Raw genomic sequence first — 14777 nt, forward strand, 5'->3', positions numbered from 1 at the left:
TTTCTCTCTCTCTGCACCCCCTCCCATCTGTCTTTCTCTTTCCTTCTTGTCCTTAGAGCAGGACCCAGAGCGGTCACAGGGCCCTGGGCTCACCATGGCCGACGGAGACGAGGGCTTTGGCCTGGCTCACACACCCCTGGAACCAGACTCAAAGGATCTACCCTGTGACTCAAAACCCGAGAGTGGGCTAGGGGCCCCCAGCAAGTCCCCGTCGTCCCCGCAGGCCGCCTTCACCCAGCAGGTAAGAAGACCAGAGCCTCTCTTTTAGGTGCTTGGGGGGAGCCCAGGGCTTGTAATTGTCCCTTTTCTTTTTTATTCCTCCTCAATCCCACCTTTCTCTGTGTGCCTCCCTAACTGCCAGGATACTCCGATTCACTTTATTGTGAAGATGAATCTTTCTGGCCAGAGGACCTTTGAAATACATTGAAGTTGTTAGGGGAGCCTTAATGATCTGACTCTTTGGGGCCAGTGAACAATGGCCCAGATCGTTCCTTTCCTGCTGCACTAGGTGTAAACTCGGCCTGAACGCCTCATTAAGGGCTGGGTCAGCGGCCGCTTCAGGCCAGTATGAGCGATGGCTTGACCCCTCTTCAGATCTTTCGCAGCCTTCGCCTCCGCCCGCCTCCTCCGTGCCGCCGCCCAGCCCCATGCGCAGCCCCATTTGTCTGGCGGGCCTGAGCCTGGAGGGCTGGTGCAGCCGGACCGGCGGGTGGCGAGGAGCGCGCAGGGCTGGGCTGCCAGGGTGCGGGCAGCCGAGGGCTCGCCTGGCTGGAAGCTGGCCTTGGCCAACGATGAACCCTCGCCTTTCGCTCTGCGCCCTTCACCAGGGTGCCCTGGGCGATCAAGGCATCGTCTGAAGAAGCTTGATGATTTTAAAATAGGGTGTCGGGTGGTTGGAAGCGGGGTGTCTTGGCCAAAAGAGATAGTTGCGCGTAGCTAAAAGCCTTCTATGGGATTTCGATGTCCTTCCTGGCTTTTCATTGCTTCTCTCCTTTGCCCTTCACGTCTCAGAAAGATGTGAGTATAATTATAGAGAAGTGGCTAGCAGTGGGCCCACAGTTTCAGAAACTCAGAGGTTTTCTTTCACAGAAAAACGTATCTACTTATTCGACGTCTCCAAATTATTGCAAAACGAAAACTTTGTATATAATTTTTTGGCCTTGGCTTTGTAAAATAACTTATAGTTGAAAGTGGAAATGTTAAATCGCTGTGCCCATAATCAGAATAGCTTGACGTGAACGAAGCTTGATGTGAGGGGGGCAGGAGGTGCGTTAATATAGACATTTGTGAATTCACTTTTGTTCGGGACTGGGGGAAATTATTCTACTACGGAAACATTAAAAAAAATTAAAACTGCACCTATGTCTATATAGGCAATGCCATGGTGAGAATAAACATGCATGTGTACAGTGTTTGCACATCTCTAGGTTTTCGTGTGGGGACATCTTGATGTCTACCTAAGAATATCCTGACTGGTTTTTTTTTTTTTTTTTTTGAGATTGAGATTGTCTTTTTGTTTGTTTGTTTCTTTTTTCTTTTAGCTGCCTCTTGGCTAAATCAGATTAAGATTGGTCCCATTTTTTCTCAGCCCCATCCTCCCTATGCAGATTCTGGAACACCCTGATGGTTGAGGTTTTCCCTAGCCTTTTGTTGGCATTCAGAGACAGCTCTGCATTGTACGTGTGGGGGGTTAAGACCTCTCTCCAACCAAGCATACAGAGGGATTCCCGGGCAAGAGCTATGGGTGCTTCAGAGCCCAGATGCTGCAGCAGTGAACTGGGGGCAGTTTTCAGGCTATAAGCCCACTGGCTCCTGGTGGAAGGAGGAGAGATCTCTCTGTGTTTTCGGGGAGTTTGAAGAAGGAAGGCTCATTGCCTCGAGGGCTTATCTGTGTGACTCTTCTCTCCTTCCTATAGGGCATGGAAGGGATCAAGGTGTTTCTCCATGAAAGAGAACTGTGGCTGAAATTTCACGAAGTGGGCACAGAAATGATCATAACCAAGGCTGGCAGGTGAGATGGTCACCTCTGTGGAGGAGGCATAGGGAACTTGTGGGAGAGATGAAGAAGAAAGTTGATGTGGGAGACCAGAGAAAGGAGGGGAGAGAGAGAGAAGTGGGGAGAGAGAGAGAATGAAGGAGAGAAAGAAAATGAATGTATTTTGTTAGACTCGATTCTGGTTAAAGAGTCACGGAGATTTCCTCCAGCCATCTCCATCAGTGGGGTGGTGGGAATATCTAAAAGGTTAAACCCTGGAAACTGGGTGTTTCTTCCACCTGGTATATGAGAAGAATCAAGAGCTAGAGAGGCTGTGCTATCTGGGTGGGTCAGTAACCAGAGGTGGGAGAGCGAACGGCAGAACAGAGAGGGGCACAGACACACAGAGATGACACTGGGCTTTGGATTTCCTGGGATCTCAGGCTTGATTCCTTCCCACCCTCTCTGACCTTGGAGTGGGTCCAGAGTCTCACCGGATCGCCAAACTCGGGATCCTTGAATGTATTCGTTACCTCTTTCATTGTTTATAGAAAGCAGGCAAAGCCTTTGAAACTGAACCAGGGCTCGGCGGGGCTCTATATACAGACACCGATAAACAGTTTGGTCAAGACACTCACCCTCTTAAAAGCTCGCTGAGTTTTAGTCAGAAATGCGAGACTTCTGGCGGAGGGGGTGGGAGGGTTTGTGCAGCTCCGTATCTCAGCGTGTCAGTGTGTCCGGCCATGCGCCCAGGCCCGGGACAGCTTCGCCACATCCCTGCTGGTGCTGGACAGGCCCTCCGAGTCCCTAAGGGCAGAAAGTCCCAGTCTGCTGCGGGCTGGCGGAAGAGCCGGTAGGCCCAAGCCACCGACGGTGCGAAGGGGGTGGGTGGAGCTGCCTCGGCAGACGCCCACCCCTTCTCCAGCCCAAGCCTCCCGCAATAAACTGACAACAGTGACATTTATTATTATTTGAAATTAAACAATGGCTGCTCCCCCGTTCGGCCCGCGTGAACTAGGAGGCGCGTTTTGTTTATACCAAAGAACTAAGGTCCTCTTCCTATTCCGCCAGGGGAACGAAAGACGCGGCCAGGGCCTCATTTTCCCCCCACCCTGAGCGGCGGGGATTTAACTATAAAAGGCCTGCGAAGCCTCCAGCGCCTCCGCCTCCAGGCGCGCTAGCTAGGGCAGATAAACACCGCGAGGCAAGGCTCCAAGGGCAGAGGGAGAAGGCTCCGCTCACCCCTTCCCGCCATCTCAGAGCGAGCCAGGTTCCAGCAACGGGTCCTTTGGCCCCGGCCAGCCTTGGGAAGGCGTGCTGGCCGGGGGACCCCTCCTCCCAAGGTGGGATGGAGATGGGGAGGGCGCCGGTGCCCGGAGAAGGAGTGGGCTCGGCGGGACCGCGCAACCGCCTTCCACCCACCCGATCCTCGCGCAGGGCAGAGTCTTTCTGAAATGAGATTTCTTTGCAGAGGGCCCAAGCGTTTAGACTCTTCTCCCAGGAAGAGCGCCAGGCGCCTTGGAGACGTTATTGGGCATTTAGGGGTAAATTCCTGCGGGAGAGCAGACTCTTATCAGAGGTCACACACCTTGCGGGTGGAAGACTGAAACCCCAGCGCAAGGTGTGTGGGTACCCATACGCGGTTACAGTCCTAGGGCGCACCCACCTTTGTGCCCACGTGACACGTAGCGCTGGGCATAGCGGCCAAAGCACCTGGCTGGGCGGAGGAAGCTAACTTTTTTTTTTTTTTTAAACCGAATAAGTCTTTTCCTGCCCCCAGATAAACAGAGTAGGTGTCTGGTTCTGAAATGAGCATTTGGCAACGGTTTAAATGTGGGGTCCCTTTCAGGGTTTCTTCAAAACCAGTCTTTAGAAGCCCTCACCTCTTGCTTTCTATTTCCTCCTATAGACAGGCATAGTCCTAGCCTGCTTTTCTCATCGCTTGGCCCTTCTCCTCTCCATAATTTGATGGGAAACCTGGATTGGATCTTGGCAAGAGCAGGACAGGGGCTACTTTTCTCTTCTACGTTTCTCAAAAGGTGGAGTCTTCGTGAAAATCTGTGGACTTGATCTTCAGAATATTTTCATTAATTCCCTCCCATCTCTGTCTCTGTCCTCCCACCTCTCCCGTGTCTCCTAGGCGGATGTTTCCCAGTTACAAAGTGAAGGTGACTGGCCTTAATCCCAAAACCAAGTACATTCTCCTTATGGACATCGTTCCTGCCGATGACCACAGATACAAGTTCGCCGATAATAAATGGTAGGCACCAGTGCTGGCAGGTGGGGAAGGCAGGGAGGAATATGCAAACCAAACTTCCCTCTCCCCCCTGAACCAATAAACATTTTTTTGGTGCTCGTCCTGTGTGCTAGAAGTTTTTGCTGCCCATTCCACTACATCCTCCTGACCTCACCAAGAAGAAATAAATAGCAGTCATTAGCCCCCATTTTATAGATGAGAAAACCGAGGCTTAGAGGAAGGAAAGAGCTGATAAACATCTGTTCCTGCACCAGTGGGTTGTGGATTTTTAAAAAGGGTATTGTTACTAAGCATTGGAGCTATTTCTCAGGGCATAAACCATTAACAGTTATTTTTTATGAGTTACCTGCTTTGAACATGCCTTTTTTATGAAATTGCAAAATCGGCCCGGGGTATTTGAGTTAAACAGGCAAGAGAGAAGAGGCTCATTCCTTGGGTACATTGCTCCCAAGGCTGCTAAGAGTCAGAGGCTTGAAGACGAAGCCCTCCCCCCCACCTTTGAAAGCCCACAAGGCATTTTCCCAAAACTTTCTTGCACACACAGGCTTCCAGAACCTGCCAGTTTTTCATGGGCAGAGAGATGCTTTGAGGCCAGGCTTTCTGGGCATCTGGCATTGCAGATGTCCGAGCAAGACCTGGGGGTCAGGTCATTTTCAGATTATTCTTATATTTAGCAGCTCTCACCTGGTGCAAGAACCAGGCAGCCGCACGGTGCGCTAAGACTAGGCGGGTGGTACCTCTCCTTGGTCTAGGTCTGTGACAGGCAAAGCGGAGCCTGCCATGCCGGGCCGCCTCTACGTGCACCCGGACTCGCCGGCCACTGGGGCGCATTGGATGCGGCAGCTCGTCTCCTTCCAGAAACTCAAGCTCACCAACAACCACCTGGACCCGTTTGGGCACGTGAGTACCTCGTGCAGCCCTTCCTTTTGTATCTTCAGGCCCATGCCTTCTCTTTCTCACCTGCCCTCTCCCCTCCCCACTCCCTTCTCCAGGAGTTTCTTTCTCTTTCGGCTCCTCGTGCCCACCCATGCTTCTTTTTGTGCTCCATTTCACCTACGTTGGACTTTTTCTCTCTCAGCTTTCTTGACCTGGTCTTCTTTTCTTGTCCCCTTTCTTTTCCTCTTCCTCATCTCTCTTTCCGTTTCTTTTATTTCTTGCACCTTCTAACGCTTCCTCTCTGTCTCCACCTCTCTCCTGCTTCGACCTCTGCTCCTGGCAGTCCTCCCTGTGGTCCATGCTCTGGGTGTGTCTTTCCTGGGGTTCATCCTGCATCCCTGCTACCAGCCCCCAACCCTTCCGCCTTTGCTGAGGGACAGGGTCGTGGGGGGGTGACTAAAGCTGTTCCTTCCGGGCCTGGAATTCCTGTTTGTTCAGTCCCATCTGTGATTAGAGGCAGGGGGATGTGTTTCGGTCCTGCAGAAAACATGGGCCTTCTAGCTCAGCAGGTACTCAGCACAAACCACAGAGTCTGGACCACTGGCGGGAGCCGTAGACCTTACCTACCTCCTTCCAAATCCTGGGATGGTATTTTGGGGATGTTACAGCTGCAAGGAAGACCCTAGGTCCTCTGTTTCCTCTTTTACAAATGGGGAAACCAACCCACTAGGGGCAAACTCCGGAACCTATGTCCCCTTTAGCTCAATACTCTTGGGTTTATCTGTTTTTTCCAACTTCCAGCTCTCCCCAGCTCCTCCCACCATGCTCAGAGCAGACAAACCCAGATCAGGGTCCTACACCTGGAATCTGAACTGGCCCCAAGAGAGAGGGGCCTGGTGAACTGACTGAAACTGCAGGATCTGGAGCATGCCCCCCTCCCCCAAGAGAGTGTGTAGCTTCTAGCAGGTTCTCCATAGGGTATGACCCTCTCTTCCCCAAAGAAAAAGAATAGAACACTGATTTAGGGGCAAATGTCCCTAAATCTCTTCATTGGAAAGAATCACCAGGACAGAACAGTGTTTTCAAAACCTTAGTTTGATGATTCCATGTACAAATGGGCTTGTTTGTCTTAGGGTATTTGATCCTTATAGCAGCCTAAAGAGAAGGATGGAAATGCCCACACATCTTTGCAATTAGGAGTCCAGCAGAAGGAAGGTGACTTGCCTAAGGTCATATGGCTTGCATTTGGGAACAGAAATTTGAGGCTAGGTTTCTCTAATTCCAGAGAAGTGGTCTCTGTCCTGCCACTTGGTCTCTTTAGAGAGAATCGACAGACAAACCCTGTTCCCCAGTTTGGGGATGTGAGGAGACTGGATGAGAATGCATTTAACCAGGAAGGCGGCCAGTTAGTGAGGGTCCAAATGAGAAATCTGCTTTTTTTTTTTTTGTGGGGCTTTGGGACTGATGCACTGAGCCTGCAGGGTCCCAGCTGCAAAGAGGACCACGAACTGCCACTGATGCGTTCAGTTTGGCTCCACATGTGGTTGGTGTGAGATTAGACTGCTGGCCACTGCGGAAGAGGGAAGGAAGGCAGGCCCATTCTGTTTCCCTGCAGTAGGAAGGGAGCAAAGGGGACATATGGGGCGGGCCAGTGTGTGTGTGGGGCTTTCTAGGCAAGATGCAGGGCCTCCTTTGTATTTAAACTGAGGTGTTTTGCCTGCAGTGGCCAGTTTGGGGGGCACCCCAGCCCACAGATGTGACCTCCAACTTGTGTGGGCGTTGGCTGGCCGGTAGTGCTGTGTACCTGTGGATGCTGAGTGGCTGCTTTAGGTTAAGTGCTGGAACCATTTTATAAAGGTCCCAGCTACATGTCCCTTTATGGGGGCCTCCTGGAACCTGGGTGCTGGGAAGCACCACTGTCCTCCATCCCATTCCTGATCCTTAGCCTTCCCTCTGCGGTCCTGGGTATGCCTTTGGGGTCGCGCTGGGGTGGACGCCTGGGGAAAGCGTATGCACAGCCCCTCAACCGAGTCTGTGGCGCCCCTGAGAGTTTCGGGTCCTTCTGCGCCGGCGGACTAGGGAACCGTGTTCTGAGCTCCTCCGGACTCCCCAGCTGCCGCGCATTCCCACCCGGACTTTGAGTCCAGAGCTGCCCTAATGAAATTAAGGGCCATTAGATCGTCTTCGCGCTGATGTCTCCACACTGTCCCCGGCCGTCAAAGCAATTTGGCTAAGCCGGGACGATGGCCGCGCCGGCCGGGGGCTGCGGCGGCCCGCGGGGCCCCGCTGCGTCTCTCTGTCGCCACGCCGCCCGGGTCGGCGTCGCTATCGGCCAGGGAGGCGACCGGGCCGCGGCGGCCGGAGATTAGAGCCGAGCAGCCCGGGGTCGGGGAGCCCCGGGGTCCCGAGCTTTTTCCCCCCTCCCCCGGCCGGGCCGGGCCGGGCCGCGCCGCGCTCTCCTCCCCCTCCCCAGGCGGATCTCAAGGGTTGGCCCTAGAACCCTGCCGCGGGTCGGGTCATCGGTGCAAATAATCGAAGACACGGAGACTACCTCCGCCGTTCAGTTTGCGGTCCGGGGGAAAAAGCAGGCCAGGTTTTCATCTAGGGAAACGCGGCTGTTCCTCCATTCAGTGGATATAGATCAGAACGTTTTGATAAATATTAGCGATACCAGCCTCCCAGGATCATCAAAAGCAAAGTGTCATCAGAACCACAAACTCTGTTTTATTAGTAAGGATGTTCATCTTCTCTGGATAGTTCTGCTCCAGCGAGAATGTGGTGCGTGCAGGGTCCCTGCTGATATTGACAATGGTGGTTGTACTAATAGTACTGCTACAGCACTGAGACCCCGTTTGTCTTCAGGACTCTTCTCTAACCATGAAGAAGATAGGAAGGAAGGAGAAAAACATTCCCCCCAAAGGAGATGCCGCAGTTCTGTCTGGGGCCAAGTCTGGAGATAATTCCGATTGTGGATCCTGAAATGTTGTAAAGTTGGAGGAAGGGAATGCCAAGGGCAGCCAGGCTTCTGTTCCATATTAGGGGTGGGGGTGCTTCCTTCTCCTCCCCCATCACACATCCTTAGAAGCCCCCCTCCCCACCATTTTTCTCTCTTTTTCATTGACTCCACTTTGCACATTCTCCAAACAAAGACCAAACCTGTGATTTTTATTCCAGTTCTGCAAATGCTTGGTCTTTTCCTTTGCATCTCTTTGAGCTTTTTTTTTTTGGGGGGGGGGTTCTTTGTATGTATTTTTGTTTATGTATTTGTTTCTTCTCCCCTTTCATTCCAAAACTGTTGCCCAGAGAACCTACTGTATAGCACAGGAAAATCTACTCAATAGTTCGTAATAACCTATGTGGGAAAAAAGTGGATATATTTATATCCACTCTTTGCTGTGCTCCTGAAAGTAATACTGTAAGTCAACTCAACTCCAATAAAATTAAGTTTTAAAAAAAGACAAAAAAGGATACACAGCAAACAAACAAAACAAAAAACCCCCCAAGTTATTGCCCAGGCTTTCTTGGAGGACACCAGTTCCTTGTCCCAAAATTGCTTCACTCCCACTGCAGGGGGTGGGGGGTTGAGGGGGTGGGGAGGTTGGGGGTGGGCAGTGCCCTATGCAGGGAGTTAATTTATTAAGCAAACTTTATTAAGAATTCTGATTTACTGCCCTGTGTGCTTTGGGTAGATTCCTGGAATATTACCCTGGCTTTTTCAGATGGAAATTGTCATTTTTGAAATGTTTCTTTTTAATGAAATCACTGGCTTCTTTTCAAAAACAGGGGAAAAAAAAATCAGACCTTTTTTCAAGAGCCTATATAAGGAATCTAATTTTGGGGTGGAGAGTGGGGTTTTATGGAAACAAAGGGGTTTTGATTTTCCTTACAATCTCATTTTCTTTATTATTTTTAGATTATTCTAAATTCCATGCACAAATACCAGCCCAGATTACACATCGTGAAAGCGGACGAAAATAATGGATTTGGCTCAAAAAATACTGCATTCTGTACCCACGTCTTTCCTGAGACGGCGTTTATTGCAGTGACTTCCTACCAGAACCACAAGGTAAGTCCAGTACCCAGGAATCAGCCAACGGGGTGGGGGTGGGGAACCAGCTTGTTTGCCGGAAGCTGCAGGGGTCTCTTGCTAAAACCTTAAGCTTTATGGGTACCTTTATTCCTCAGCACAGCAGGCACCAACTGCTTCTCCGGGGGCTGGGGCAGGGACTGAGCTGCAGCCTAAGGGTCGCAGCTGTTTGTACTGCATTCACGGAGTTGGCACAAAACACACACACACACACACACACACACACACCAGGTGGAAACAAAATTGTCAAACTAAAGATGACCACGTGGCATCAATGCAGTACTGAGATGCAACAGGAAGGCATCCCAATGCGCTGAAATGATCAGTGGATAGAAACACCTTTGCATGGGCTGGCTTTGTACTCTTAGGTGGGGGCCAGGTGCCACCCTCCTGGGGCCACCTTTTCTCTTGGGATCAGTCTCCTCCTCTCCACTCTGCCTTTTGGATGCATTTCAACTCCAGTTGGGACAGGTAGCACAGTTGCTAGACATCTTGAGCTTGGATTTTCCCAGATGCTCCCCTCATTGTTTCAGCAATTCCTGACCCAGGATCACATACTCAAGCAAGGTGGGTGTTGCTGAAACAAAACCAAACCCCCCCCCCAAAAAAAATCAGCAACCTGGATCACAGCTCTGGGGACTCAGACAAGATCCTGCAAACGCACAGCTTGATGAAGGGAGGCATGCCTGCGGCCAGTGCATCCTTTGGTGGCTGCACTATAGGGTAGTGGGGGGATGGTACAGATGGCTTGTGTCACCATCAGAACCCCATGCTGTTCGAAATCCAGGCCCCCATTTGGGCATTCAGAGCTTGACAATGGTACTGGTATATGTGCTGCCGAAGCGAGCACTTGACAATGGTATTGGAACAGGGCGCCCCGTAATCACAGGTTGGGGGGAGTAACTTTTATTATTGCTCAGGAGAAAGGGCTTGTCTTGACTTGTCACAGTTCATGTCTGTTCTTTAGAAACCCGGGTGCACGTGGATTCATTTTATTGGAGGGAGGGCAGCGCTGAATGATTCCTAAGACTTGTTAGGGAAAGATCTGGAATCTGGAAAGGCAAGATACAGGGGCTGGGCAGGGGCCATTGCCACTGTGGGGTTGTAGACTGTTAGGAGTCTTATGAAGTGATTTGGGGTTAGAAGGCTGTGGGAGGGGAAAGTTGAGGGGGGTGGTCCATATGCGATCAGTGAAGGCAAATCACGTGGACCACTTACGAGATGGCCATGGGGATGGTGTGCCCCTCCCTCTCCACAAAGCCCATCCCTCCTTACCTTCGAGGAAAGAATGGGGTTGGGGGGAAGCCACCGGGGCGGTGGGGCCAGGCAGGAGAGGCCAGGGTGGGGTGAGGGAGGAGCCTAGCATCCTAAAGCCTCCAGTCACCCCTTGAAGGTCATTTCATGCAGGCTGGGCATTGGATAATACGCCCCCCCACCCACTCACAGTGAAGCCAGGGCAGTTACGAAATACTGTGGGTAATCGCCGAATTCAGGTTGTCAGTGACCAGGCCAAGTCATGATGGATGGTCCCTCCCAGGCCACATGGCCAGTCTGGGATCCCAGGCCTCAAGAGAGCTTCCTTTCAGCAGAAAACTCACTCCCCCTACAGATGCAATTAACTTTCTAAAGGGAAAGAAGGACTTTTTAAAGTTCTTCCCGCTCATTGAACCAATAAGAGAAAAAAAACAAAAACGGTAAGGTCAAGTGCCCTGAAAGTTGCAACACCATTTCAGGCTAATTTGAGTCCGGCTGCCAGAAGCCTGTTTCCTCTATGGCTGCTGTAAACCTATGTTTAACTTTGTGGTGATGGCCACAGCAGGAAAAATGGAAAAAATAGCAACCAGGACTCTCAGTTACATATATATATATACACATACACACACACATATGTGTATATATATGCATACACGCACACATATACACATACTGCTTAGTGTCTCTTAGCCCTGACAGAAGGTCTAAAAATAGACAGATCTTTTTTATTCCTGCTAAGAAAACTCAGGTCCATACAGAGGGGACAGAAGTGGTAGACACCTGAAAGTGACCTGTTAAAGAAACCTGTGGGTGATTCAGGTCCTTTAGGGGAAATTCCTAAGTTCTATGTAGCTCTAAGATCTTAGGGGTCCATCAGGAGTGGGTCTATCTAGGGGAACACCTGTTCTTTCTCTTTCTATTTACAACTTTCTTAAGGCCTGTCACACAATAAATTGCAGTATTTGAAGTATTCAGTTGAATAGGTTTGACGTAGGTATATACCTATGAAAGCATCACTGTTCCCACTTATAAACATACTCAACACCCCCTAGACTTCTATTTTGAAAAAAGTCTTCTCCAAGGAATATATTTGGTGATCTGTGGGTGTGGAGGCGTGCCTGCCCAGTGGGGTGTGTACGTGTGAGTGTGGAACACAATCTAGGAGATTGTGAGTCTGTGTGCTCATGGGTCTCCAAACGTGAGTCTCCAAATATGCATTTGGCTATATGCATGGATGTTGTGGTTTTTGTGTTTTCTTCCAGTTTTATCAGGGTATAATGATATTCAGCACTGCATCCATTTAAGGTGTACAGTGTCATAATTTGACTTATCTACATCATGAAATAATGATAGAATGCATTGAGTGGTGGAGATAAATTTGAAGGCTGCAAAGGAATGACTGATTTTCTTTATTGGTTGAGCCAGGGAGCCCAGGTGAACTGTACATACAGGTCTTTTTCTGGTTTGGTTTTGTTTTTAGGGCTGCACCAGCAGCATATGGAAGTTCCCAAGCTAGGGGTCAAATTGGAGCTGTAGCTGTCAGCCAACACCACAGCCACAGCAACGCAGGATCCGGCCGCATCTGAGATCTACACTGCTGTATCCTTAACCCAACTGAGCGAGGCCAGGGATTGAACCTGCATCCTCAGGGAGACTATGACAGGTTCTTAACGCCCATGTAGGTCTTTTTAACGCCAGCCCACATCCAGAAGAGGGATTTCCTGGGAGACAGCTTTCAATCACTCTCCCCCAGATGAGGTTTCCCACACTTTTTTAGTCATTGAATACCAAGGCATTTGATTCCTTTGTCAGGAGAGAAGTCTAATGCGGGGCACTTTCCCAGTTGAATCCAGGCCCCTGCACGCATTCCCTGCACAGATATATGATGTGTGACTTATATAAGCGGGTCAGGTTGTGTGTGATTTGTGGACTCTGTTTTGTTACTTTATTGTCACACCTGGATGGAGCGTTGAGATTTCTGACTTCATGGGTAGAAGCCACCTGAGCTCATGAAGGATTATGGTTGAGAGTCTGGAGGCAGACTGCCTGGGTTCAGACCCATTTGACTTGGACAAATTATTTAACTCAGTTTTCCCCATCTGTAAAATGGATATCAGAAGAGAATTTTTTTGGTATTATCATTGCAAGGATTAAAATGACATAATTCGTGCAAAGTGTCTCATGCAGAGCCTGGTACAGAGTCAGGAGAGATTGTTAGTGATGATTCCATTGATTGAGTACTTAACTGACCCATTGATTAATAGGGCAACTCCATTCAAAATGCAGGTGCTGAAAAACTCTTTGACCACCCTCTTTTAGAATCTGAAAGATGGAGATTTTGTTTTGTTTTGTTTTTTGGCTACTCCCATGGCATGCGAAAGTTCCTCATCCAGGGATCGAACCCAAGTCACAGCAGCAACTGGAGCCACAGCAGTGACAATGCTGGGTCCTTAACCCACTGAGCCACCAGGGAACTCCAGAGACTTTTGAATAAGTTCTTATTTTTGAGGTTGAAGTACAACTATACATGTTAGTCTTTGTGGTTTAGTTGGTTCATTCCCTGATCGTGTCGTCAATCCAAGGCCTGTTTGCCCAGTATTATGCTTTGGATAAGTGCTCGGGGAAAGAAAAGCAGTCTGTGTGATTAAATTGCCAGGACAATTAGGAAAAATACGAGCCACCAATTTTTGGTCCAAGGGGCTCAGTGCCTCCAGACTGATCCCTGGATGCAGGTACCAGGTGGCGGCAGGTAAGTGGCAGGGTTCATATGTATACCATGGGGTTCCTAATGACACAGCCTATTTCCTGAGCCCAGCTGTGATCCCAAGCTGGATTTGGGAGTTATTTCCCCAGATGGTTGACAGCTTGAAAAAGATATTTAAACGCTCGAATCTTCCCCAGCGACGTTCACTCTGTGAAACACGTTTTTGTAAGGTTTTCGCTTCAGTTGTCAGCAGCTCTGAGAGCAATCCCTAGAAATATTTAGGTGTTAAAAAAAGGTCACATGGGCATTTCATTTCCCCGCTTTTGCAACAATGGCTTTGTATGGCAAGCTTGTCTCTCCCCCAATATTAACTTACTTTGCCATTAAAAGGCATTTTCCTCCTGCTTAAATCATTGTGTATGGAGCCTGTATTTATGAGGTACGAGCTTTCTGGTTGGGACCAGGAAATGAACTCCTAATAGAGAGACATAATTAAGATTTTTGGCCCCCGTGAGGTGTTTTTTTTTTTTTTTCCCCAAAAGCGAGAATTCACAACAATTATTCTCATTAATTTTTACAACCTCTGTCTCCCTGGTTGGAGCTGGCATTTATATTTGCTTTTCCCCCCACCCAAACCCCTCCCCCGGATATCCGGTTTAATGCTGATTTTGGAGGGAATACATTTGTATGACGAAAGGAAGTCAGTTTCAGTGGAGCCTTTTGGTAGAACTCAGACCTCCAGGTGTATCGGTTTGTGTGCCTGTGAGTGACTAGTGCTGTATGAGGAAGGGAATTTCATAGACAGAGTGATAATAAGAGAGGGGACAGGAATGAAATAAGAGGAACACTTTCACCTGTCCTGAAGCCTGCAGGTTAACATTTCTCAGGGGTCGTTCTTACGCCCAGTAGGCATCTACACTCAAATCTACAAAGCAGGACATAGGTAAGATCCACGCACCTAAGTGCACATTTAGCAAATCATGCGTATCCTGTGCCATCATATTTTTGGAAGCTATGGTGATAAGAGCAAGAATCAGGTAGTAGTAGTTAACCTGTTTGAGGTATAAAGAATGGGTTGGAACACAAGATTTTTGTTGATGAAATACCCAAACCCACCCTTTTCTTTCCTTTTTTTTTCTTTCTTTTTAGGGCTATACCCACGGCATATGGAAGTTCCCAGGCTAGGAGTCGAATTGGAGCTATATATAGCCTTTGGCTTACACCACAGCTATAGCAACATGGGATCCAAGCCTGGTCTTCGACATAAGCCACAGCTCACAGCAATGCTGGATCCCTGACCCACTGAGTAAGGCCAGGGATTGAACCGGCATCCTCATGGATACTAGTCGAGTTCATTACCACTGAGCCACAACGGGAACTCCCCTTTTCTTTTTTTCTCAGGGTAATTTTTTTGTTGCAAGATCTTGGTGGAGCAGTGACATCATGGAACAGGCATTAATTCAGCCCTGATGCCACCCACCCCCTTTTTTGTCTTCAGTATATTCAGAGGTTGGCTTCTGTCACTGGGTGGATGGGGGTGCAGGGAGCAGGGAAAGAACTCCCTCTACTCCTTTTAAAAAAGATCTAGTTTGTACTTAACTTATGGAGAATCTCCCCCACCTTA

General features: G+C 49.4%; 1 protein-coding gene across 3 annotated transcripts in view; it reads left to right on the top strand.

Moving 5' to 3' along the window:
• Positions 1–14777, top strand: part of TBX5 (T-box transcription factor 5) — a 53550-nt gene that overhangs the window by 4552 nt on the left and 34221 nt on the right. For all 3 annotated transcript variants that reach the window (XM_047761364.1, XM_047761361.1, XM_047761362.1), the window contains exons 2-6: positions 57–241; positions 1917–2011; positions 4116–4235; positions 4985–5132; positions 9022–9174. In XM_047761364.1, the coding sequence (XP_047617320.1) occupies positions 95–241; positions 1917–2011; positions 4116–4235; positions 4985–5132; positions 9022–9174 (663 nt within the window). In that variant the 5' untranslated portion in view covers positions 57–94. The remainder of the gene's footprint in view (positions 1–56; positions 242–1916; positions 2012–4115; positions 4236–4984; positions 5133–9021; positions 9175–14777) is intronic.

This window comes from Phacochoerus africanus, chromosome 15, assembly GCF_016906955.1.
Source record: "Phacochoerus africanus isolate WHEZ1 chromosome 15, ROS_Pafr_v1, whole genome shotgun sequence".
NCBI classification, from domain to species: domain Eukaryota; kingdom Metazoa; phylum Chordata; class Mammalia; order Artiodactyla; family Suidae; genus Phacochoerus; species Phacochoerus africanus.